General features: G+C 39.3%; 2 protein-coding genes across 2 annotated transcripts; both read right to left on the minus strand.

Annotated features, from left to right (window-relative positions):
• Nucleotides 1–1,324: 1,324 nt before the first annotated feature.
• Nucleotides 1,325–5,707, minus strand: LOC141637713 (uncharacterized). Its single transcript, XM_074447160.1, has 4 exons — nt 3,934–5,707; nt 2,289–3,855; nt 1,586–1,928; nt 1,325–1,528 (listed from the first exon to the last, which is right to left on the minus strand). The coding sequence occupies exons 1-4, from the start codon at nt 5,705–5,707 to the stop codon at nt 1,325–1,327; spliced, it is 3,888 nt and encodes a 1,295-aa protein (XP_074303261.1).
• A 5,282-nt stretch (nt 5,708–10,989) lies between these two features.
• LOC141637714 (uncharacterized) lies at nt 10,990–14,401 on the minus strand. Its single transcript, XM_074447161.1, has 6 exons — nt 13,854–14,401; nt 13,109–13,274; nt 12,601–12,880; nt 12,150–12,399; nt 11,573–11,861; nt 10,990–11,019 (listed from the first exon to the last, which is right to left on the minus strand). The coding sequence occupies exons 1-6, from the start codon at nt 14,399–14,401 to the stop codon at nt 10,990–10,992; spliced, it is 1,563 nt and encodes a 520-aa protein (XP_074303262.1).
• Between the last annotated feature and the right edge of the window lie 9,369 nt (nt 14,402–23,770).

Below are 23,770 nucleotides of genomic sequence, written 5' to 3' on the forward strand. Positions count from 1 at the left end.
GTCACAAGGACTAATGAACAAGGACAAATAGTTTACACAACGAGTCACAAGGACTAATGAACAAGGACAAATGGTTCACACAATGAGTCACAAGGACTAATGAACAAGGACAAATAGTTTACATCACGAGTCACAAAGACTAATGAACAAGGACAAATGGTTCACTCAACGAATCACAAGGACTAATGAACAAGGAAAAATGGTACACACAACAAGTAACAATTATAAGGACAAATGGTTTACACAACGAGTCACAAGGACTAAAAAACAAGGACAAAGTGTTTAAACAACGAGTCACAAGGACTAAAGAACAAGGACAAATGGTGCACACAACGAGTCACAAGGCCTAATGAACAAGGACAAATAGTTTACACAACGAGTCACAAGGACTAATGAACAAGGACAAATGGTTTACACAACGAGTAACAAGGACTAATGAACAAGGACAAATAGTTCACACACAAGTCACAATAACAAAGACAAATGGTTTACACAACGAGTCACAAGGACTAATAAATAAGGGCAAATGGTTTAAACAACAAGTCACAAGGACTAAAGAACAAGGACAAATAGTTCACACAACGAGTCACAAGGACTAATGAACAAGGACAAATAGTTTACACAACGAGTCTGATACGAAAATTACTCAAAAGAATAAGATTCGTTAGAGTTGCAGCGGAATTATTAAAACTGGACAGTGCTGAAGACTGTCTGATTGTCGGATTTATGTGATTTGAACGGTTTATTGAACTGTTTGAATCAGAACGTGGACTTAGTAATTTTTATGTGTTTTTTTTGTAATATAAACGAACAAGAAAATAAAATGATATTTGCTTGAGCTAGACCTATAGCTCAACCAATGGTGAATTATAATCAAAACCTATTGATTATAACTCGTGTTAATGTTCGAAAACGCGTCAAACAATAACGAAATTCGGAACGAAACTCGTTGAACCCGTGCTTACATTAATGTAAACGAAACTTTGCAAGTTTATTGATAATTCTTGGATGTGAAATAAGGATACAATAACTCCCTATTTATACTAAGCTAGACCGACTCCTAGAAGGAATTAAGGAAACAATCGACTTTCCTAATCTTACTCGACTTAAGCTATGGCTAATTTGCCTTATTATAATCCTAATACTTTTAGGGAAAATAATTAAGACCAGATTTTAAGAAAATTGGAAACTTTCCTAAAACCGGATAGACTACTAATTAGGAAACTTAAATAAGGAAAGATATGGCAACCGACTTTGTGCTTGCCTATGCACGTTTCCTTGTTTCCTCAAACTCGATCTTTGTTGCTTGGCGTCCAAGGTAAGACTATACTTGGCGCCCAAGTAAACACACGACTCCTTTGGCTGACTCGGACTTGGTACCAAATAGCTGATGGACCTGAACAGTCCTCGGGACTGTTTCATTTAGCTGCTCCAGGTCTAAGTTAACTTCCTCATCAATCAATATCGTATCATCCCCTCCCCCTTTGAAAGGAATTGTCCTCAATTCAGAAATCCCATCATCATCAAGGTATGGAGATAGATCCCCGACATTAAATGTAGCATGTACTTCATAGTCTCCTGGAATTTCGATTTTGTATGCATTATCATTCACTTTCTCGATCACTTTGTAAGGTCCCTCGGCCCTTGGCATTAATTTGTTTTTCCTCTTGCTAGGGAACCTTTCTTTCCTCAAATGTAACCATACCAAATCTCCTGGATTGAAAAGCCTTGGCTTCCTATGTTTGTTTGATTTCTTCTTGTAAGCCTCATTAACGGTTTTGATCCGTTCTCTTACCTGTTCATGTAGCTTGATCATAGACTTCAACTTTGAATCCGCATCCTTATGCACCAATTCATCTTTAGGTAACGGTATTAAGTCTAACGGTAAGTAAGGATTCAAACCATAAACAACCTCAAATGGAGAGTGAGTTGTTGCAAACGTAGGAGAACGATTGTAAGCGAACTCGGCATGTGCTAATTTTAAATCCCAATCCTTTTGAGTCTTGCTTACCAATCCTCGCAAAATAGTTCCAAGAATACGATTAGTAACTTCAGTTTGCCCATCTGTTTGTGGATGGTGTGAAGTACTAAACAAGAGCTTTGTTCCAACCTTCCTCCATAATGTGTTCCAAAAGTAACTCAAAAATTTCGAATCACGATCAGAAACTATTGTCTTTGGTATTCCATGTAGACGAACGATCTCCTTGTAATACAAATCAGCCACATTACTTGCGTCATCCGTCTTGTTACAAGCCACAAAATGCGCCATCTTGGAGAAACGATCAACTACTACCATGATAGCATCCTTACCTCGTTGAGTGCGAGGCAAAGCAACAATGAAATCCATCGACACATCTTCCCATGGTCTAATCGGAACCGGCAATGGAGTGTATTCTCCGGGCTTGAACTTGCTTTTCATAAGATGACAAGTCACACACTTGCTCACAATGTTGTATACATCTCCTTGCATCTTTGGCCAATGAAAATGTTCCTTCAATACATCCAACGTCTTTTGCACACCAAAATGACCAGCTAACCCACCTCCATGTGCTTCACGCACCAATAATTCACGAACCGAATGCTTAGGTACACAAAGAAGATTACCTTTGAAGAGGAATCCGTCTTGAATCACGAATTCTTTGAATGAACCATCTTGACATTCCTTGTAAATCTTTCCAAAATCAATATCTTCAAGATAGTAATCTTTCAAGGTCTCAAAACCTAGCAAACGAACTTCAAGTGTAGATAATAATGAATAACGGCGTGAAAGAGCATCTGCCACAACGTTACTCTTACCATCCTTATACTTCGATGAAAAATAAAATGATTGTAGGAATTCAACCCACTTAGCATGCCTCGGATTCAACTTTTGTTGCCCATGTATATGTTTTAATGATTCATGATCCGAGTGTAAAATAAAGTGACTAGGACGAAGATAATGACTCCAATGATTAAGAGCCCTAACAATAGCATAAAATTCCTTGTCATAGGTTGAATAATTAAGTCGAGCTCCTCCTAACTTCTCCGAGAAATAAGCAATGGGTCGCTTATTTTGAATAAGAACAGCTCCAATCCCTACACCACTAGCATCGCATTCGACTTCGAAAGGTTGTGAGAAGTCGGGTAATGCTAACACGGGAGCTTCACATAGCTTCCTTTTAATTGTTTCAAACGCCCCTTGGGCAGCCTCGCTCCAATGGAATGTGCCTTTCTTCATACACTCCGTAATAGGACTAGTAACGGTACTAAAATCACGAATAAAACGTCGATAGAAGGAAGCAAGTCCATGAAAAGATCTAACCTCAGTTACTGTTTTAGGACTTGGCCAAGAACGAATAGCCTCTATCTTTGTTTGATCAACCGATACTCCATCTTTCGAGACAACATAACCCAAGAACACCACGTTATCTACCAAGAATGTACACTTCTCGGCCTTACCATATAGCTGCTGTTTTCGAAGTGTTTCAAACACTGCCCGTAAGTGTTCAAAATGCTCCTGGATACTCTTACTATAAATTAGAATATCGTCCAAGTAGACGACAACAAAATGTCCCAAGAATGGTTTCAAAACTTCATTCATTAATCTCATAAAGGTACTTGGGGCATTAGTGAGACCGAATGGCATTACCAACCATTCATATAAACCATGCTTCGTTTTGAACGCGGTCTTCCATTCATCACCTTCACGCATTCGAATCTGATGATAACCACTTCTCAAATCGATTTTTGAAAATATGACCGAACCATGAAGCTCATCTAACATATCATCAAGTCTTGGAATAGGAAAGCGATATTTGATGGTGATATTATTTACCGCTCTACTATCGATGCACATCCTCCACGTTCCATCCTTTTTTGGTACAAGCAATGCGGGAACGGCACAAGGACTCATACTTTCACGAACATAGCCACGCTCCATGAGTTCTTCAATTTGACGTTGTAACTCCTTGGTCTCCTCGGGATTACTACGATAAGCGGCCTTATTAGGAAGGGGAGCACCTGGTACGAGATCAATTTGATGCTCAATTCCACGAATAGGAGGCAAACCCGGTGGTACATCTTCGGGGAAGACATCCTTAAACTCGTGCAATAGTTCTTTAAGTATTCCGTCTTCATGACTCGTTGTGATGGTCTTTGTAGGACTCTCACTTGAGACCAATGCATATACTGTTTCACCATTATCAATAGCTTGCTCCACCTCTCGTTCACTAGCAAACATAGATAAACTTGGTTTCTTACCCTTCTTTGCGTGCATAGCCCGAATTGCTTCCGGGGACATAGGACGCAACACTATCTTCTTGCCATTCACCAATAAAGAATATTCATTACTTCTTCCATTGTGATTAACATTACGTTCAAATTGCCAAGGACGTCCTAAGAGAATATGACAAGCATCCATAGGAATAACGTCACAAAGCACCTCGTCCTTGTAAGAACCCATTGTAAAACCAACACGTACCTGTCTTGTAACCTTCACCTTGCTACCATCATCAAGCCAATGTAAATTATAAGGTTTAGGATGTACCATAGTAACGAGTGCCAATTTTTCTACCATCTCCGTTGAAGCCACATTCGTGCAACTTCCTCCGTCAATAATCACACTACACCACTTGTCTTTCACTTGACACTTTGTATGAAAAATCTGGTCTCGTTGCTCCGTTGTAATAGGCTCTGTATTAGCTTGCAAAGTACGTCGTAGAACAAGATTAGTATCATACATAGGTGGTTCATAAGGCTCAAAATCCACCTCTCCCTCCTCGGTTTCATTCAGTAGAAACAACCCATCTTCGTTGTCTTCTTCAAATAACTCATCACGAACATCCACGGCCTCTCGCAATGTGATATTTCGTTTGTTAGGACAAGCATTCTGAAAGTGTCCAAAACCTTGACACTTAAAACAACGAACAGTAGCTACACTCTTTTCTTTAGGCGTCTGAACAGTCTTAGGAACTGTTTGAGCGACTGGTGTTGCTGGAACAGTAGGTTTCGAACTAGAACTCGAACTAGCTCCCATATTCTTAGACAAATCAGGTTTACTCCAAGGATTAACTTTCGATGAGTTACTCACATAAGCACGTTTAGTCTTATTTTGCCCTTCCGCCTTGATACAAAGATCACATAACATATCGAAAGAAGAATAAGGGTGCATCTCGACCGCATGAGCAATATTAAGGTTTAACCCTCGAAAGAAACGAGCCATCTTTTGTTCCTCAATCTCCTCTACTTCACTCATAAGGGTTATTCTTTCAAATTCAGCAATATAATCGGCAATACTCAAGCTCCCTTGCATTAATTCAGCCAATTTACGATATAAATCAATCTTATGAGTTTTGGGAACAAACCTCTTTCGTAGCTTACGTTTTAAAGACTCCCATGAAGCTAGCTTTTCCTTCCCTTCACGTGCCCTAGCAGCCTTCAAACTTTCATACCATAAAGATGCATTCTTGCGTAGCTTCAAGATTGCATATTTGCAACGCTTCTCATCATCAATGTCCTTGAAGTCGAACATCCTCTCCATCTGTCTTTCCCATTCAAAATATTCCTCGGGATCCGTGCCACCAACAAACTCTGGAAGTTCATTGATTTTGAACTCATCCATGTACTTGACCGGTTCTCTCCGTGGTTGCATACGTTGTCCTGGGGTAAAGTTGATGTTCTTTAAAGCCTCTTGGAGATTTTGAAGAAAATTTGGATCATTAAAATCCATGATCACCGTCTTGGATCAACAAATCGCTCGATACCAAATGATACGAAAATTACTCAAAAGAATAAGATTCGTTAGAGTTGCAGCGGAATTATTAAAACCGGACAAGTGATCTTCAAGACTGCCTCGATTGTCGGATTTATGTGATTTGAACGGTTTATTGAACTGTTTGAATCAGAACGTGGACTTAGTAATTTTTATGTGTTTTTTTTGTAATATAAACGAACAAGAAAATAAAATGATATTTGCTTGAGCTAGACCTATAGCTCAACCAATGGTGAATTATAATCAAAACCTATTGATTATAACTCGTGTTAATGTTCGAAAACGCGTCAAACAATAACGAAATTCGGAACGAAACTCGTTGAACCTGTGCTTACACAATGTAAACGAAACTTTGCAAGTTTATTGATAATTCTTGGATGTGAAATAAGGATACAATAACTCCCTATTTATACTAAGCTAGACCGACTCCTAGAAGGAATTAAGGAAACAATCGACTTTCCTAATCTTACTCGACTTAAGCTATGGCTAATTTGCCTTATTATAATCCTAATACTTTTAGGGAAAATAATTAAAGGAAATAACAACAAGGAAATAATTAACTAAACCAGATTTTAAGAAAATTGGAAACTTTTCTAAAACCGGATAGACTACTAATTAGGAAAACTTAAATAAGGAAAGATATGGCAACCGACTTTGTGCTTGCCTATGCACGTTTCCTTGCTTCCTCAAACTCGGTCTTTGTTGCTTGGCGTCCAAGGTAAGACTATACTTGGCGCCCAAGTAAACACACGACTCCTTTGGCTGACTCGGACTTGGTACCAAATAGCTGATGGACCTGAACAGTCCTCGGGAATGTTTCATTTAGCTGCACCAGGTCTAAGTTAACTTCCTCATCAATCAATATCGTATCAGAGTCACAAGGACTAATGAACAAGGAAAAATAGTTCACACACAAGTCACAATAACAAAGACGAATGGTTTACACAACGAGTCACAAGGACTAATAAACAAGGGCAAATGCTTTAAACAACAAGTCACCAGGACTAAAGAACAAGGACAAATAGTTTACACAATGAGTCACAAGGACTAATGAACAAGGACAAATAGTTTACACAACGAGCCACACGGACTAATGAACAAGGACAAATGCTTCACACAACGAGTCACTAGGACTAATAAACAAGGAATAATAGTTTACACAACGAGTAACAAGGACTAATGAACAAGGACAAATGGTTCATACAACGAGTCACAAGGACTAATGAACAAGGAAAAATAGTTCACACACAAGTCACAATAACAAGGACAAATGGTTTACACAACGAGTCACAAGGACTAATAAACAAGGGCAAATGGTTTAAACAACAAGTCACAAGGACTAAAGAACAAGGACAAATAGTTCACACAACGAGTCACAAGGACTAATGAACAAGGACAAATAGTTTACACAACGAGTCACAAGGACTAATAAACAACGACAAATGGTTCACACAACAAGTCACAAGGACTAATGAACAAGGAAAAATAGTTTACAGAACGAGTAACAAGGACTAATGAACAAGGACAAATGGTTCATACAACGAGTCACAAGGGCTAATGAACAAGGAAAAATAGTTCACACACAAGTAACAATAACAAAGACAAATGGTTTACACAACGAGTCACAAGGACTAATTAACAAGGGCAAATGGTTTAAACAACAAGTCACAAGGACTAAAGAACAAGGACAAATAGTTCACACAACAAGTCACAAGGACTAATGAACAAGGACAAATAGTTTACACAACGAGTCACAAGGACTAATGAACAAGGACAAATGGTTCACACAACGAGTCACAAGGACTAATGAACAAGGAATAATAGTTTACACAACGAGTAACAAGGACTAATGAACAAGGACAAATGGTTCATACAACGAGTCACAAGGACTAATGAACAAGGAAAAATAGTTCACACACAAGTCACAATAACAAGGACAAATGGTTTACACAACGAGTCACAAGGACTAATAAACAAGGGCAAATGGTTTAAACAACAAGTCCCAACGACTAAAGAATAAGGACAAATAGTTCACACAACGAGTCACAAGGACTAACGAACAAGGACAAATAGTTTACACAACGAGTCACAAGGACTAATGAACAAGGACAAATGGTTTACTCAACGAATCACAAGGACTAATGAACAAGGAAAAACGGTACACATAACAAGTCACAATTATAAGGACAAATGGTTTACACAACGAGTCACAAGGACTAAAAAACAAAAACAAAGTGTTTAAACAACGAGTCGCAAGGACAAAAGAACAAGGACAAATGGTGCACACAACGAGTCACAAGGACTAATGAACAAGGACAAATAGTTTACACAACGAGTCGCAAGGACTAATGAACAAGGACAAATGGTTTACACAACGAGTAACAAGGACTAATGAACAAGGACAAATAGTTCACACACAAGTCACAATAGCAAAGACAAATGGTTTACACAACGAGTCACAAGGACTAATAAACAAGGGCAAATGGTTTAAACAACAAGTCACAAGGACTAAAGAACAAGGACAAATTGTTCACACAACGAGTCACAAGGACTAATGAACAAGAACAAATATAGTTTACACAACGAGTCACAAGGACTATTGAACAAGGACAAATGGTTCACACAACGAGTCACAAGGACTAATAAACAAGGAATAATAGTTTACACAACGAGTAACAAGGACTAATGAACAAGGACAAATGGTTCATACAACGAGTCACAAGGACTAATGAACAAGGAAAAATAGTTCACACACAAGTCACAATAACAAGGACAAATGGTTTACACAAAGAGTCACAAGGACTAATAAACAAGGGCAAATGGTTTAAACAACTAGTCACAAGGACTAAAGAACAAGGGCAAATAGTTCACACAACGAGTCACAAGGACTAATGAACAAGGACAAATAGTTAACACAACGAGTCACAAGGACTAATGAACAAGGACAAATGGTTCACACAATGAGTCACAAGGACTAATGAACAAGGACAAATAGTTTACATCACGAGTCACAAAGACTAATGAACAAGGACAAATGGTTTACTCAACGAATCACAAGGACTAATGAACAAGGAAAAATGGTACACACAACAAGTAACAATTATAAGGACAAATGGTTTACACAACGAGTCACAAGGACTAAAAAACAAGGACAAAGTGTTTAAACAACGAGTCACAAGGACTAAAGAACAAGGACAAATGGTGCACACAACGAGTCACAAGGACTAATGAACAAGGACAAATAGTTTACACAACGAGTCACAAGGACTAATGAACAAGGACAAATGGTTTACACAACGAGTAACGAGGACTAATGAACAAGGACAAATAGTTCAACCACAAGTCACAATAACAAAGACAAATGGTTTACACAACGAGTCACAAGGACTAATAAACAAGGGCAAATGTTTTAAACAACAAGTCACAAGGACTAAAGAACAAGGACAAATAGTTCACACAACGAGTCACAAGGACTAATGAACAAGGACAAATAGTTTACACAACGAGTCACAAGGACTAATGAACAAGGAAAAATAGTTCGCACACAAGTCACAATAACAAAGACGAATGGTTTACACAACGAGTCACAAGGACTAATAAACAAGGGCAAATGCTTTAAACAACAAGTCACAAGGACTAAAGAACAAGGACAAATAGTTTACACAACGAGTCACAAGGACTAATGAACAAGGACAAATAGTTTACACAACGAGCCACAAGGACTAATGAACAAGGACAAATGGTTCACACAACGAGTCACTAGGACTAATAAACAAGGAATAATAGTTTACACAACGAGTAACAAGGACTAATGAACAAGGACAAATGTTTCATACAACGAGTCACAAGGACTAATGAACAAGGAAAAATAGTTCACACACAAGTCACAATAACAAGGACAAATGGTTTACACAACGAGTCACAAGGACTAATAAATAAGGGCAAATGGTTTAAACAACAAGTCACAAGGACTAAAGAACAAGGACAAATAGTTCACACAACGAGTCACAAGGACTAATGAACAAGGACAAATAGTTTACACAACGAGTCACAAGGACTAATAAACAACGACAAATGGTTCACACAACGAGTCACATGGACTAATGAACAAGGAAAAATAGTTTACAGAACGAGTAACAAGGACTAATGAACAAGGACAAATGGTTTAGACAATGAGTCACAAGGACTAATAAACTAGGGCAAATGGTTTAAACAACAAGTCACAAGGACTAAAGAACAAGGACAAATAGTTCACACAACGAGTCACAAGGACTAATGAACAAGGACAAATAGTTTACACAACGAGTCACAAGGACTAATGAACAAGGACAAATAGTTTACACAACGAGTCACAAGGACTAATGAACAAGGAAAAATGGTTCACACAACGAGTCACAAAGACTAATAAACAAGGAATAATAGTTTACACAACGAGTCACAAGGACTAAAGAACAAGGACAAATAGTTCACACAACGAGTCACAAGGACTAATGAACAAGGACAAATAGTTTACACAACGAGTCACAAGGACTAATGAACAAGGACAAATGGTTTACACGAGTCACAAGGACTAATGAACAAGGACAAATGGTTCACTCAACGAATCACAAGGACTAATGAACAAGGAAAAATGGTACACACAACAGGTCACAATTACAAGGACAAATGGTTCACACAACGAGTCACAAGGACTAAAAAACAATTACAAAGTGTTTAAACAACGAGTCACAAGGACTAATGAACAAGGACAAATGGTTTACACAACGAGTCACAAGGACTAATGAACAAGGACAAATGGTTCACTCAACGAGTCACAAGGACTAATGAACAAGGAAAAATGGTTCATACAACAAGTCACAAATACAAGGACAAATGTATTACTGAACTAAAACTATCAGATTTGGGAGTGATTTTGACACGAAATGCTCAAATGACAAACAAAGAAAACTCAGCTTGTTTAGGACTCAAGGTATGACTTAATTCGAACACAAAGCAATGAATTAAGCCTAGGACTCGTCCAAGCACTTAGCAAAGGACTTATCCAACCTCCTAGCACTAAGCAAGGGAGTTTTATCAAGCACAAAGCAAAGATAAAGAAGAAAGAAAGCAGGTTGCTTCTTAGGGTTTTTTCATTCAAAATAATCTGATTTTGTCTAAGGGTTGTGTTTGCTTTTATAGGACAAGCAAGACAATCCCTTCCCTTCATCTAAGATAGCATCCTAAGGCCACAAAAAGAGCTGCTAATAGCCACAAAACACGGCAGCCCATGCCTTACAAGAATTCAGAAAAGAAAAGGACATAAAGCATAAAAGATAGAAAGTAAACTAATAGTACAACAATCCCTTGTTTACTAGCTCAAGTCTTGTTTATGCACACTTGGACTCACTTGGAAGACTTTGGCAATGCTGCAAATACTCTCCTAAGGGCCCTTGAGCTATGTTTGATCAAAAGAGGAATGTTGATAGCGACATAATGCACAATAAACTAAGCATGCTCCAGCCATGGTCCTTGTTGCGCACGGTTTTTAAAGCTTGGCAAACTCTTGATAGGAAAAGCTTTGGGATACAAGTTCCTACACAAAAATGTCCTAAACTCACCAAGGAATAGTCCCATGCTGGAAAAAGGCATGACTTCTTAGACGAAATTCATGTTAGACCTCAATCTTGTGCAAGGTCCAAAACCGGGTTCAAAAGAGGAATGCTCGGCTGAATTCTCTTCAATCTCCCCTTCTTGAAAAGGATTTGCCCTCAAATCCTGGCCATTATCATCTTCAATCTATTCATAATAAGGACTTAAATCCCCAACATTGAATGTGCCATGGACCTCATAATCTCCGGGCAAGTTAATCTTGTAGGCATTGGACCCAATCTTTTCAAGGACTTCGAATGGACCATCCGCTCTTGGCATGAGCTTGTTCTTCCTTTTGGCTGGAAATCTTTCTTTTCTTAGGTTAATCCAAACAAGATCCCCTACTTCAAAGTTTGTGGCTTGCTTAGGACCCTTGGCCCTTGCTTTGTATGCTTCATTTGTTTTCTCAATTTGCTTCTTAACTTGAGCATGGATTTGTAGTATTTGCTCAACTCTTTTCTTAGCATCGAAATCAATCTTTTTCCTTTGGATGGGTGCCAAATCAGTGGGCATGAGGGGATTGGCGCCATAAATAACTTCAAATGGAGACTTGCCCGTGCTTGTAGAAGGAGCCCTATTGAAGGCAAACTCGGCTTGAGCTAGTTTGAGATCCCAATCCTTCAATGACTTAGAAACCGTGCACCTTAGGATCCTCCCTAGAGTCTTGTTAGTCACCTCCGTTTGCCCATCAGTTTGGGGGTGATGAGAGGTGCTAAATAAGAGCCTAGTCTTGAGTAGCTTCCACAAGGACCTCCAAAAATGGCTCATGAACTTTGAGTCCCTATCCGAGACAATAGACTTGGGAACTCCATGGAGCTTAACCACCTCTTTGAAGTATAAATCAGCCACACTAGATGCATCCTCCGTTTTCTTACAAGCAATGAAGTGAGCCATCTTGCTAAACCTATCCACAATAACCATGATGGAGTCCTTGCCTCTTTGAGTTCTTGGCAAAGCAACTATGAAATCCATGCTAATGTCCTCCCATGGCTGGTTTGGGACGGGTAAAGGAGTATAGGGGCCTGTTTTGAAGTAGGACTTGGATTGTTGACATGGAGCACACCTCTTGATAACATCTTGGACATCCCCAAGCATCTTAGGCCAATAGAAATGCTCTTGGAGTATGTCATAGGTCTTTTGAATGCCAAAGTGCCCGGCAAGACCATTGGAGTGTGCCTCTCTCACCAACAAGCTTCTATAGGGACTCTTTGGCACACACAAACGGTTTCCACGAAACAAGAACCCCTCTTGGACCAAGTAATGACCCCCTTTAGCTCGTCCATTTTGCAATGACCCCCACTCCTCCTTGAAATCTGGATCCTCTTGGTAAAACTCTTTCATGTGCTCAAATCCAAGCACTCTTTGTTCCATGTAACTTAACATAATGAACCTTCTTGATAGAGCATCCGCAACCACGTTATCCTTCCCTTCTATGTACTTTCTTGCAAAGTTGAATGATTGTAAGAACTCAACCCATTTGGCATGTCTATGGTTGAGCTTATGCTGCCCATTGATGTACTTAAGAGCCTCATGATCCGAATGAAGAACAAAGGGTCTTGGCTTGAGGTAATGGCTCCAATGAGTTAAGGCTCTTACAATGGCATAGAACTCTTTGTCATAAGTTGAGTAATTTAGCTTGGCACCACTCAATTTCTCGCTAAAGTAAGCAATTGGCTTGTGCTCTTGAACAAGGACAGCCCCAATGCCAATGCCACTAGCATCACACTCAACTTCAAACAACTTATCAAAATTCAGCAAAGCAAGAATAGGAGACTCACATAGCTTTTCCTTGATGGTGTTGAAGGAAGTTTCAGCTTTATCTCCCCATTTGAACTCCCCCTTCTTCATACATTCAGTTATAGGAGCCATGAGAGTGCTAAAATCCTTGATAAACCTCCTATAGAATGATGCTAACCCATGAAAGCTCCTCACATCCGTGATATTCCTAGGAATAGGCCATGACTTGATTGCTTTAACCTTCTCTTGATCAACTAATATGCCACGGTCAGAAATGATGAAACCCAAGAATTGGACTTCACTTTGCATAAAAGAACACTTCTCAAGCTTCCCATACAACTTGTGTTCCCTAAGAGTGTCAAACAATATTTGCAAATGATTGAGGTGCTCTTCTTTGTTAGGACTATACACCAAGATGTCATCAAAGTATACAACAACAAAGCTGCCCAAGTGAGGCCTAAGCACTTCATTCATAAGCCTCATGAAAGTGCTTGGTGCATTGGAAAGACCAAATGGCATGACAAGCCATTCATACAACCCATGCTTTGTCTTGAATGCGGTTTTCCACTCATCTCCTTCTTTGATTCTTACTTGATGATAACCTTGCCTTAAATCAATCTTTGAAAACAGTTTGGCTCCACTTAGCTCATCTAGGATGTCATCAAGCCTTGGTATAGGAAACCTATACTTGATTGTTATGTTGTTGATGGCTCTACTATCGGTGCACATCCTCCATGACCCATCTTTCTTGGGCACAAGCAAGGCTGGAACGGCACAAGGGCTAAGGCTCTCCCTCACAAAGCCCTTGCTCATAAGCTCTCCAATTTGTTGTTGCAATTCTTGGCTAGCTTTAGGATCACTTCTATAGGCTGCCTTGTTGGGTAGAGTATCTCCCGGAATGAAATCAATTTGGTGTTCAATTCCTCTAAGAGGAGGTAAGCCACTAGGGAGCTCATTTGGAAACACATCACCATAGGTTTTGAGTAGGCGTTGGACCTCACTAGGCAGCCCCTTCTCTTGCTCTCCCACCACTCCCTTGGCTATAAGCACATACACATCCCTATCCTCCTTCAACTCTTGTAACATTTCTGCCCCATTGATTAGCAACACTTCCTTAGATGGTTCAAGCATGGAGGGTGTTGGAATATGCTTGAGAACAGGTGGTAAAGGTGCTAGGATGACCTTTCTTGAGCCAAATTTGAAGGTGTAGGTGTTGTCTTTACCATGATGAACCGAGTCCCTATCAAACTCCCACGGTCTCCCAAGTAGCAAGTGACAAGCATCCATTGGAAGAACATCACAAAGAGCTTCATCTACATAGTTTTTGCCAATGGAAAAAGGAACCAAGCATTGCTTATCAACCCTCACTTCAGCCCCTTTGTTGAGCCACCTTAGCTTATAAGGACTAGGATGGTCTTGTGTAGGCAATGATAGCTTGTCAATGAGAGTACTAGAGGCAACATTGGTACAACTCCCTCCATCAATGATAAGATTACAAACCCTTCCTTTAATGGTGCACCTAGACCTGAAAATTTGTTGTCTTTGGTCCATTTCCAAGGGTTGGGGTTGGGTATGCATCACTCTCCAAGTAACCAAGCTAAGACCCGCATCCGGCATAACCACATCATCCTCTTCATGGTCCGTTCCCTCCCTTTCCTCATCACACACAAGGATCTCATCATCACCCCAATGAACCACTTCAAAGCTACTAAGGGCTCTCTTGGTTGGGCATTCTTTGGCAAAGTGACCATAACCTTGGCATTGGTAACATTTTTTGAGAGGCATGGTCTTTTTTTGTGAGGTTTCGGCTGCTTTTCCCTTGTCAAGTATGGTGGTTTTGTTTTGAGAGGGTGGTTCATTAATTTTGAAACTGGTTGGGGTTTAAAGGTGGCTGTTTTGGTGGTTGGTTTGGTGGTTGTAGCCTTTCCTTTACCCATTTTCTCAACCCTTAAAGCCAAATTAACGGCTTCATCAAAGGACCATACTTGTTGCATTCTAACCCTATGAGCAATCTTGGTATCTAAACCTTCAACAAATCTAGCAATTTTCTGTTCGGGCTTCTCATTGAGTTCACATTGCAAAGTAAGTTGTTCAAAGTCTCTAAGATATGACTCAAGTGGTTGTTGGTCTTGTTTAAGTTGTGTGAGCTTAATGAAAATGTCTTGAGTGTACTCTTTAGGTATAAACTTCTCATTAAGCTTCTTTTTCAGTTTTAACCAAGACTTAATAGGTTCCTTACCATCCCTTCTTCTCTGATTTTTTAAGTTCTCATACCAAAGGGAGGCATAGCCTTTGAGTTTCAAGATTGCAACTTTAAAAGCTTTGCTATCAGAATAACCTTTAAACTCAAAGACTCTTTCAATGGTCCTAAACCAATCTAACAAATCCTCGGGGTTTAAACTACCATGAAAATCAGGAATCTCTACCTTTAAGTCTTTGTTGGGCTCTCCATGAAAGGCCTCGGCCATGGATTCCTCCGAATCAGAAAGCTCCTCTTCCTCATGGCCACCATGAGCTCGTCCTCTCCCCATGAAGCCACGGCCTCTACCCCTGCCTCTAGGTGGTTGTCCTCCTCTTGGTGGTGGTGTTGGAATATTAGCCATGATAACATTGAGAGATTCTAGCAACAAATCACATTTTTCAGAAAGTTGAGTAACTTGTGTTTCAATTCCAGCAATCCTTTCTTCACTCATGGTTGTTTTTTGTGTTTTTAATGTGGTTAGGGTATGATGAACTCACAAAGAAAGGATTTTGTTGTTAACCAAAGCTCTGATAACCAATTTGAACTAAAACTATCAGATTTGGGAGTGATTTTGACACGAAATGCTCAAATGACAAACAAAGAAAACTCAGCTTGTTTAGGACTCAAGGTATGACTTAATTCGAACACAAAGCAATGAATTAAGCCTAGGACTCGTCCAAGCACTTAGCAAAGGACTTATCCAACCTCCTAGCACTAAGCAAGGGAGTTTTATCAAGCACAAAGCAAAGATAAAGAAGAAAGAAAGCAGGTTGCTTCTTAGGGTTTTTTCATTCAAAATAATCTGATTTTGTCTAAGGGTTGTGTTTGCTTTTATAGGACAAGCAAGACAATCCCTTCCCTTCATCTAAGATAGCATCCTAAGGCCACAAAAAGAGCTGCTAATAGCCACAAAACACGGCAGCCCATGCCTTACAAGAATTCAGAAAAGAAAAGGACATAAAGCATAAAAGATAGAAAGTAAACTAATAGTACAACAATCCCTTGTTTACTAGCTCAAGTCTTGTTTATGCACACTTGGACTCACTTGGAAGACTTTGGCAATGCTGCAAATACTCTCCTAAGGGCCCTTGAGCTATGTTTGATCAAAAGAGGAATGTTGATAGCGACATAATGCACAATAAACTAAGCATGCTCCAGCCATGGTCCTTGTTGCGCACGGTTTTTAAAGCTTGGCAAACTCTTGATAGGAAAAGCTTTGGGATACAAGTTCCTACACAAAAATGTCCTAAACTCACCAAGGAATAGTCCCATGCTGGAAAAAGGCACGACTTCTTAGACGGAATTCATGTTAGACCTCAATCTTGTGCAAGGTCCAAAACCGGGTTCAAAAGAGGAATGCTCGGCTGAATTCTCTTCAATTACACAACGAGGCACAAGGACTTAATAAACAAGGACAAATGGTTTAAACAACGAGTCGCAAGGACTAAAGAACAAGGACAAATGGTTCACACAACGAGTCACAAGGACTAATGAATAAGGACAAATAGTTTACACAACGAGTAACAAAGACTAATAAACAAGGACAAATGGTTCACACAACGAGTCACAAGGACTAATGAACAAGGAAAAATGGTTTACACAACGAGTCATAATGACTAATAAACAAGGTCAAATAGGTTAAACAAGAGTCACAAGGACTAATCAACAAGGACAAATGGTTCACACAATGATTCACAAGGACTAATGAACAAGAACAAATAGTTTACACAACGAGTTACAAAGACTAATGAACAAGGACAAATGGTTCACACAACGAGTCACAAGGACTAAAGAACAAGGACAAATGATTTACACAATGAGTCCCTGTTACAAATGGTTTAAACAACGAGTCACAAGGACTAATGAACAAGGACAAATGGTTCACACAACAAGTCACAATAACAAGGACAAATGGTTTAGACAACGAGTCACAAGGACTAAAAAACAAGGACAAAGTGTTTAAACAACGAGTCACAAGGACTAAAGAACAAGGTCAAATGGTTCACACAACGAGTCACAAGGACTAATGAACAAGGAAAAATAGTCCACACAACAAGTCACAATAACAAGGACAAATGGTTTACACAACGAGTCACAAGGACTAATAAACAAGGGCAAATGGTTTAAACATTAAGTCACAAGGACTAAAGAACAAGGACAAATAGTTCACACAACGAGTCACAAGGACTAATGAACAAGGACAAATAGTTTACACAACGAGTCACAAGGACTAATGAACAACAACAAATGGTTCACACAACGAGTCACAAGGACTAATGAACAAGGAAAAATAGTTTACACAACGAGTAACAAGGACTAATGAACAAGGACAAATGGTTCATACAACGAGTCACAAGGACTAATGAAAAAGGAAAAATAGTTCACACACAAGTCACAATAACAAAGACAAATGGTTTACACAACGAGTCACAAGGACTAATAAACAAGGGCAAATGGTTTAAACAACAAGTCACAAGGACTAAAGAACAACGACAAATAGTTCACACAACGAGTCACAAGGACTAATGAACAAGGACAAATAGTTTACACAACGAGTCACAAGGACTAATGAACAAGGACAAATGGTTCACACAACGAGTCACAAGGACTAATAAACAAGGAATAATAGTTTACACAACGAGTAACAAGGACTAATGAACAAGGACAAATGGTTCATACAACGAGTCACAAGGACTAATGAAAAAGGAAAAATAGTTCACACACAAGTCACAATAACAAAGACAAATGGTTTACACAACGAGTCACAAGGACTAATAAACAAGGGCAAATGGTTTAAACAACAAGTCACAAGGACTAAAGAACAACGACAAATAGTTAACACAACGAGTCACAAGGACTAATGAACAAGGACAAATAGTTTACACAACGAGTCACAAGGACTAATGAACAAGGACAAATGGTTCACACAACGAGTCACAAGGACTAATAAACAAGGAATAATAGTTTACACAACGAGTAACAAGGACTAATGAACAAGGACAAATAGTTCATACAACGAGTCACAAGGACTAATGAACAAGGAAAAATAGTTCACACACAAGTCACAATAACAAGGACAAATGGTTTACACAACGAGTCACAATGACTAATAAACAAGGGCAAATGGTTTAAACAACAAGTCCCAAGGACTAGAGAACAAGGACAAATAGTTCACACAACGAGTCACAAGGCTAAAGAACAAGGACAAATAGTTTACACAACGAGTCACAAGGACTAATGAACAAGTACAAATGGTTCACACAACGAGTCACAAGGACAAATGAACAAGGAAAAATAGTTCACACACAAGTCACAATAACAAAGACAAATGGTTTACACAACGAGTCACAAGGACTAATAAACAAGGGCAAATGGTTTAAACAACAAGTCACAAGGACTAAAGAACAAGGACAAATAGTTCACGCAACGAGTCACAAGGACTAATGAACAAGGACAAATAGTTTACACAGCGAGCCACAAGGACTAATGAATAAGGACAAATGGTTCACACAACGTGTCACAAGGACTAATAAACAAGGAATAATAGTTTACACAACGAGTAACAAGAACTAATGAACAAGGACAAATGGTTCATACAACGAGTCACAAGGACTAATGAACAAGGAAAAATAGTTCACAAACAAGTCACAATAACAAGGACAAATGGTTTACACAACGAGTCACAAGGACTAATAAACAAGGGCAAATGGTTTAAACAACAAGTCACAAGGACTAAAGAACAAGGACAAATAGTTCACACAACGAGTCACAAGGACAAATGAACAAGGACAAATAGTTTACACAATGAGTCACAAGGACTAATGAACAAGGATAAATGGTTCATACAACGAGTCACAAGGACTAATAAACAAGGAATAATAGTTTACACAACGAGTAACAAGGACTAATGAACAATGACAAATGGTTCATACAACGAGTCACAAGGACTAATGAACAAGGAAAAATACTTCACACACAAGTCACAATAACAAGGACAAATGGTTTACACAACGAGTCACAAGGAGGACTAAAGAACAACGACAAATAGTTCACACAACGAGTCACAAGGACTAATGAACAAGGACAAATAGTTTACACAACGAGTCACAAGGACTAATGAACAACGACAAATGGTTCACACAACGAGTCACAAGGACACCTAAAACCATCACTGAAGTGAGAGGATTCCATGGCTTGGCATCATTTTACAGGAGGTTCATGGCACAATCATGGCTTTGTGTGAAGGAATGAAAAAAGGAGTCTTTACTTGGACAGAACAGGCACAGCAGGCCTTTGAACTTATCAAGAAGAAACTGTGTGAGTCACATATCCTGGCATTACCTGATTTTGATTAGTTGTTTGAGGTGGAATGTGATGCTAGTGGAGTAGGGATAGGGGCAGTGCTCATTCAGGGAAGGAATCCAGTGGCCTTCTTTAGTGAGAAACTCAGTGGAGCTAAGCTTAACTACTCAACATATGACAAGGAGTTTTATGCATTGGTCAGGTCCCTGATGTATTGGAGCCACTATCTAAAACCAAAACCCTTTGTTCTTCACTCTGATCATGAGGCACTAAAGTATATTAATGGTCAGCATAAACTAAATGCTAGGCATGCTAAGTGGGTTGAGTTTCTCCGGTCTTTTAATTTTTCTAGCAAGCATAAAGAGGGAAAACTCAATGTTGTAGCAGATGCACTTTCGAGGAGGCACTCTATGTTAGTCACAATCCAGCAAAGAGTGTTGGGGTTTGAGTTTATGAAGGAGCTCTACAAGGATGATCAGGATTTCATGGAGGATTAGCTAACTTTATAAGGCAATCCAAACAGTCCAGGATCCAAGTTTACACTGCAGGAGGGGTATCTATTCAAGGGAAACAAACTGTGTGTCCCTAGGGGCTCCTATAGAGATTTACTAATTAAGGAGGTTCACTCTAATGGTTTAGCAGGACATTTTGGGGTACAGAAGACCTTGGATATACTTCAAGATCAGTTCCACTGGCCCAGAATGGAAAGGGATGTTCAAGCCATAATCAGAAGATGCTCTACCTGTCAAAAATCAAAAAGCTCATTTCAACCAGGGGCTTATACTCCACTGCCTGTTCCAGATAAACCTTGGGAGGATTTAAGCATGGATTTCATAGTGGCCTTGCCAAGAACTTAGAGAGGAAAGGATTCTATTCTGGTTGTGGCGGATAGGTTTAGCAAGATGGCCCATTTTGTGCCATGCCAGAAAACTGAAGATGCCTCAGGAGTAGCTGACTTGTATTTCAAAGAAATTGTGAAGTTACATGGTGTTCCAAAAACAATTGTATCTGACAGGGACACCAAGTTTATGAGCTACTTTTGGAAGACCCTTTGGAGACTCCTCAACACCAAACTGCTCTTTAGCACCTCCCATCACCCTCAAACCGATGGGCAGACAGAAGTCGCAAACCGAACTTTGGGAAGGATACTCAGGTGTATTGTGAAGAGCTCACTGAAAGATTGGGATCTCAAGCTAGCTCAGGCAGAATTTGCCTTCAACAGAGCTCCTTCCTCCAGTACTGGACATAGCCCATTTGAAGTGGTATATGGAAGCAACCCTCTCATGCCCTTTGATCTATCCAATGTCCCAAGAGCAACAGTCAATTATGATGCAAAGAAAAGGGTAGAACAGATGAGGCACCTGCATGAGCAGGTAAGGAAGCAAATTGAAAAGGCAAATGAGCAGGCTAGGAAGAACAGCAAGCCAACCAAAGGCAGGAAAGAATTCCAACCAGGTGATCTGGTGTGGGTACACATGAGGAAAGAAAGGTTCCCTGGTAAGAGAAAGAACAAGCTCATGCCAAGGGCTGATGGACCATTTGAGGTAACAGAAAGAGTGGGGACCAATGCTTACAAAGTTGATCTTCCAGAAGAGTATGGGGTTCATGGAACATTTAACATTGGAGACCTCAGTCCCTACTATGGCAGTGATGAAGAGGACACTGAGGATTTGAGGGCAAAACCTCTTCCACCTGGGGAGGATGATGCAGGAGCAAGGGGATCAGGCAACCATCAAGACAATCACAAGGAGCTTGGCCTGACCAGGCTTGGGAATTACCCTGATTCTCTAAAGAAACTATCCAACCAGGGGCTCCAGCTAATTTTCAGTCAACATTAAGGGTTCAAGCTACAAAATCATCCTGGAGAAGTTCCTCAAATTATGCTTAGAAGAATAGTTAATCAGGCTCACAAAGTCGTGGTCCATTCAGGGAAAGCGGCAACATTATCCTTGCTAATTCAGTGATAATTCCTTTGTTTTTGTTTAAGTAAGTCTCATTATCTAAATAAGGACCTTGGAGGGTCATAGTAGTCCCTACCAAGTCAGGAGACAAGCAACAAGAAGGCCAAACAAGAGCTTTAAAGACCTGAGAACAAAGCATTGCCATTTCAGAAACAAACAAGAATGCTTTTTATTGTGCTTTTCTGTACTTTTAACCAGTCTGTTTTATTGCTGTTATTTCGTCCTCATTTGTGGACTTCTTGCTGTTATTTTAACTTCTTTTGTAAGGCCTTCTGAGCCATTAGATGATAGTTTAATCAAGGGTAGAGATCTCTTTGTAAACTCTATTTAAGCAGCCTGATATCCCACTTTTACAGGCAGATTTGAATGAAATGAAAACCTAAAGAGTTTACTCTCTTCAACCTGTTAACTTGTGCCTTGCTTAGTTAACAAACTTATTCAGTAGCTTGTGCTTTGCTTAGTTGCTGGCCTAAGCTTAATTTAACCTCCTTGTGCCTTGCTTAGGGGATTGAGTTAATCCTAGGACTCACTGTTCTTAGAATTTCTCTGTGCATTGCTTGAGGGTCTTAAGTTCAGGGTTTTATCTTCCATTTTCTTGCATAAATCCAGTCAAGCCATATCAACCCCTGGTTGGGCATATCACAATTACTAATGAACAAGGACAAATGTTTCACACAACGAGTTACAAAGACTAATGAACAACTACAAATGATTCACACAACGAGTCACAAGGACTAATTAACAAGGACAAATGATTCACACAACGAGTCACAATTACTAATGAACAAGGACAAATGATTCACACAACAAGTTACAATGACTAATGAAGTAGGGAAAATGATTTACACAACTAGTCACAATGACTAATGAACAAAAACAAATGGTTTACACAAGGAGTCACTAGGACTAATGAACAAGGACAAATGATTCACACAACGAGTCACAAGGACTAATTAACAAGGACAAATGATTCACACATTGAGTCACAATGACTAATGAACAAGGATAAATGGTTCACAAAACAAGCCACAAGGACGAATAAACAAGGACAAATTATTCACATAACGAGTCACAATGACAAATGAACTAGATCAAGTGATTCACACAACTAGTCACAATGACTAATTAACAAGGAACAATGGTTCACAAAACGAGTCACAATGACTAATTAACAAGGACAAATGGTTAACACAACGAGTCACAAGGACTAATTAACAAGGACAAATGATTCACACAACGTGTCAAAGGGACTAATTAACAAGGACAAATGAATCACACAATGAGTCAAAGGGACTTATTAACATGGTCAAATGATTCACACAACGAGTCACAAGGACTAATGAAATAGGACAAATGATTCACACAACGAATCACAAGGACTAATGAACAAGGACAAATAATTCACACAACGACTCACAATGACTAATGAACAAGGACAAATGGTTCACACAACGAGTCACAAGGACAAATTAACAAGGACAAATGATTTAGACAATAAGTCAAAGGGACTAATGAACAAGGACAAATGATTCACAAATTGAGTCACAATGACTAATTAACTAGGATAAATGATTCACACAACTAGTTACAATGAGTAATGAAATAGGACAAATAATTCACACAACAAGTCACAAGGACTAATTAACAAGGACAAATGATTCACACAACGAGTCACAAGGACAAATTTACAAGGCAAACGGTTCACACAACGAGTCACAAGGACTAATTAACAAGGACAAATGATTCGCACAACGAGTCACAAGGACTAATTAACAATGACAAATGATTCACACAACGAGTCACAATGACTAATGAACAAGGACAAATGGTTCACACAACGAGCCACAAGGACTAATATACAAGGGCAAATGGTTCACACAACGAGTCACAAGGACAAATTAACAAGGACAAATGATTTAGACAATAAGTCAAAGGGACTAATGAACAAGGACAAATGATTCACAAATTGAGTCACAATGACTAATTAACTAGGATAAATGATTCACACAACTAGTTACAATGAGTAATGAAATAGGATAAATAATTCACACAACGAGTCACAAGGACTAATCAACAAGGACAAATTATTCACACAACGAGTCACAAGGACAAATTTACAAGGCAAATGGTTCACACAACGAGTCAAAAGGA

The sequence above is a fragment of the Silene latifolia genome, unplaced genomic scaffold (assembly GCF_048544455.1).
Source record: "Silene latifolia isolate original U9 population unplaced genomic scaffold, ASM4854445v1 scaffold_139, whole genome shotgun sequence".
NCBI lineage: Eukaryota > Viridiplantae > Streptophyta > Magnoliopsida > Caryophyllales > Caryophyllaceae > Silene > Silene latifolia.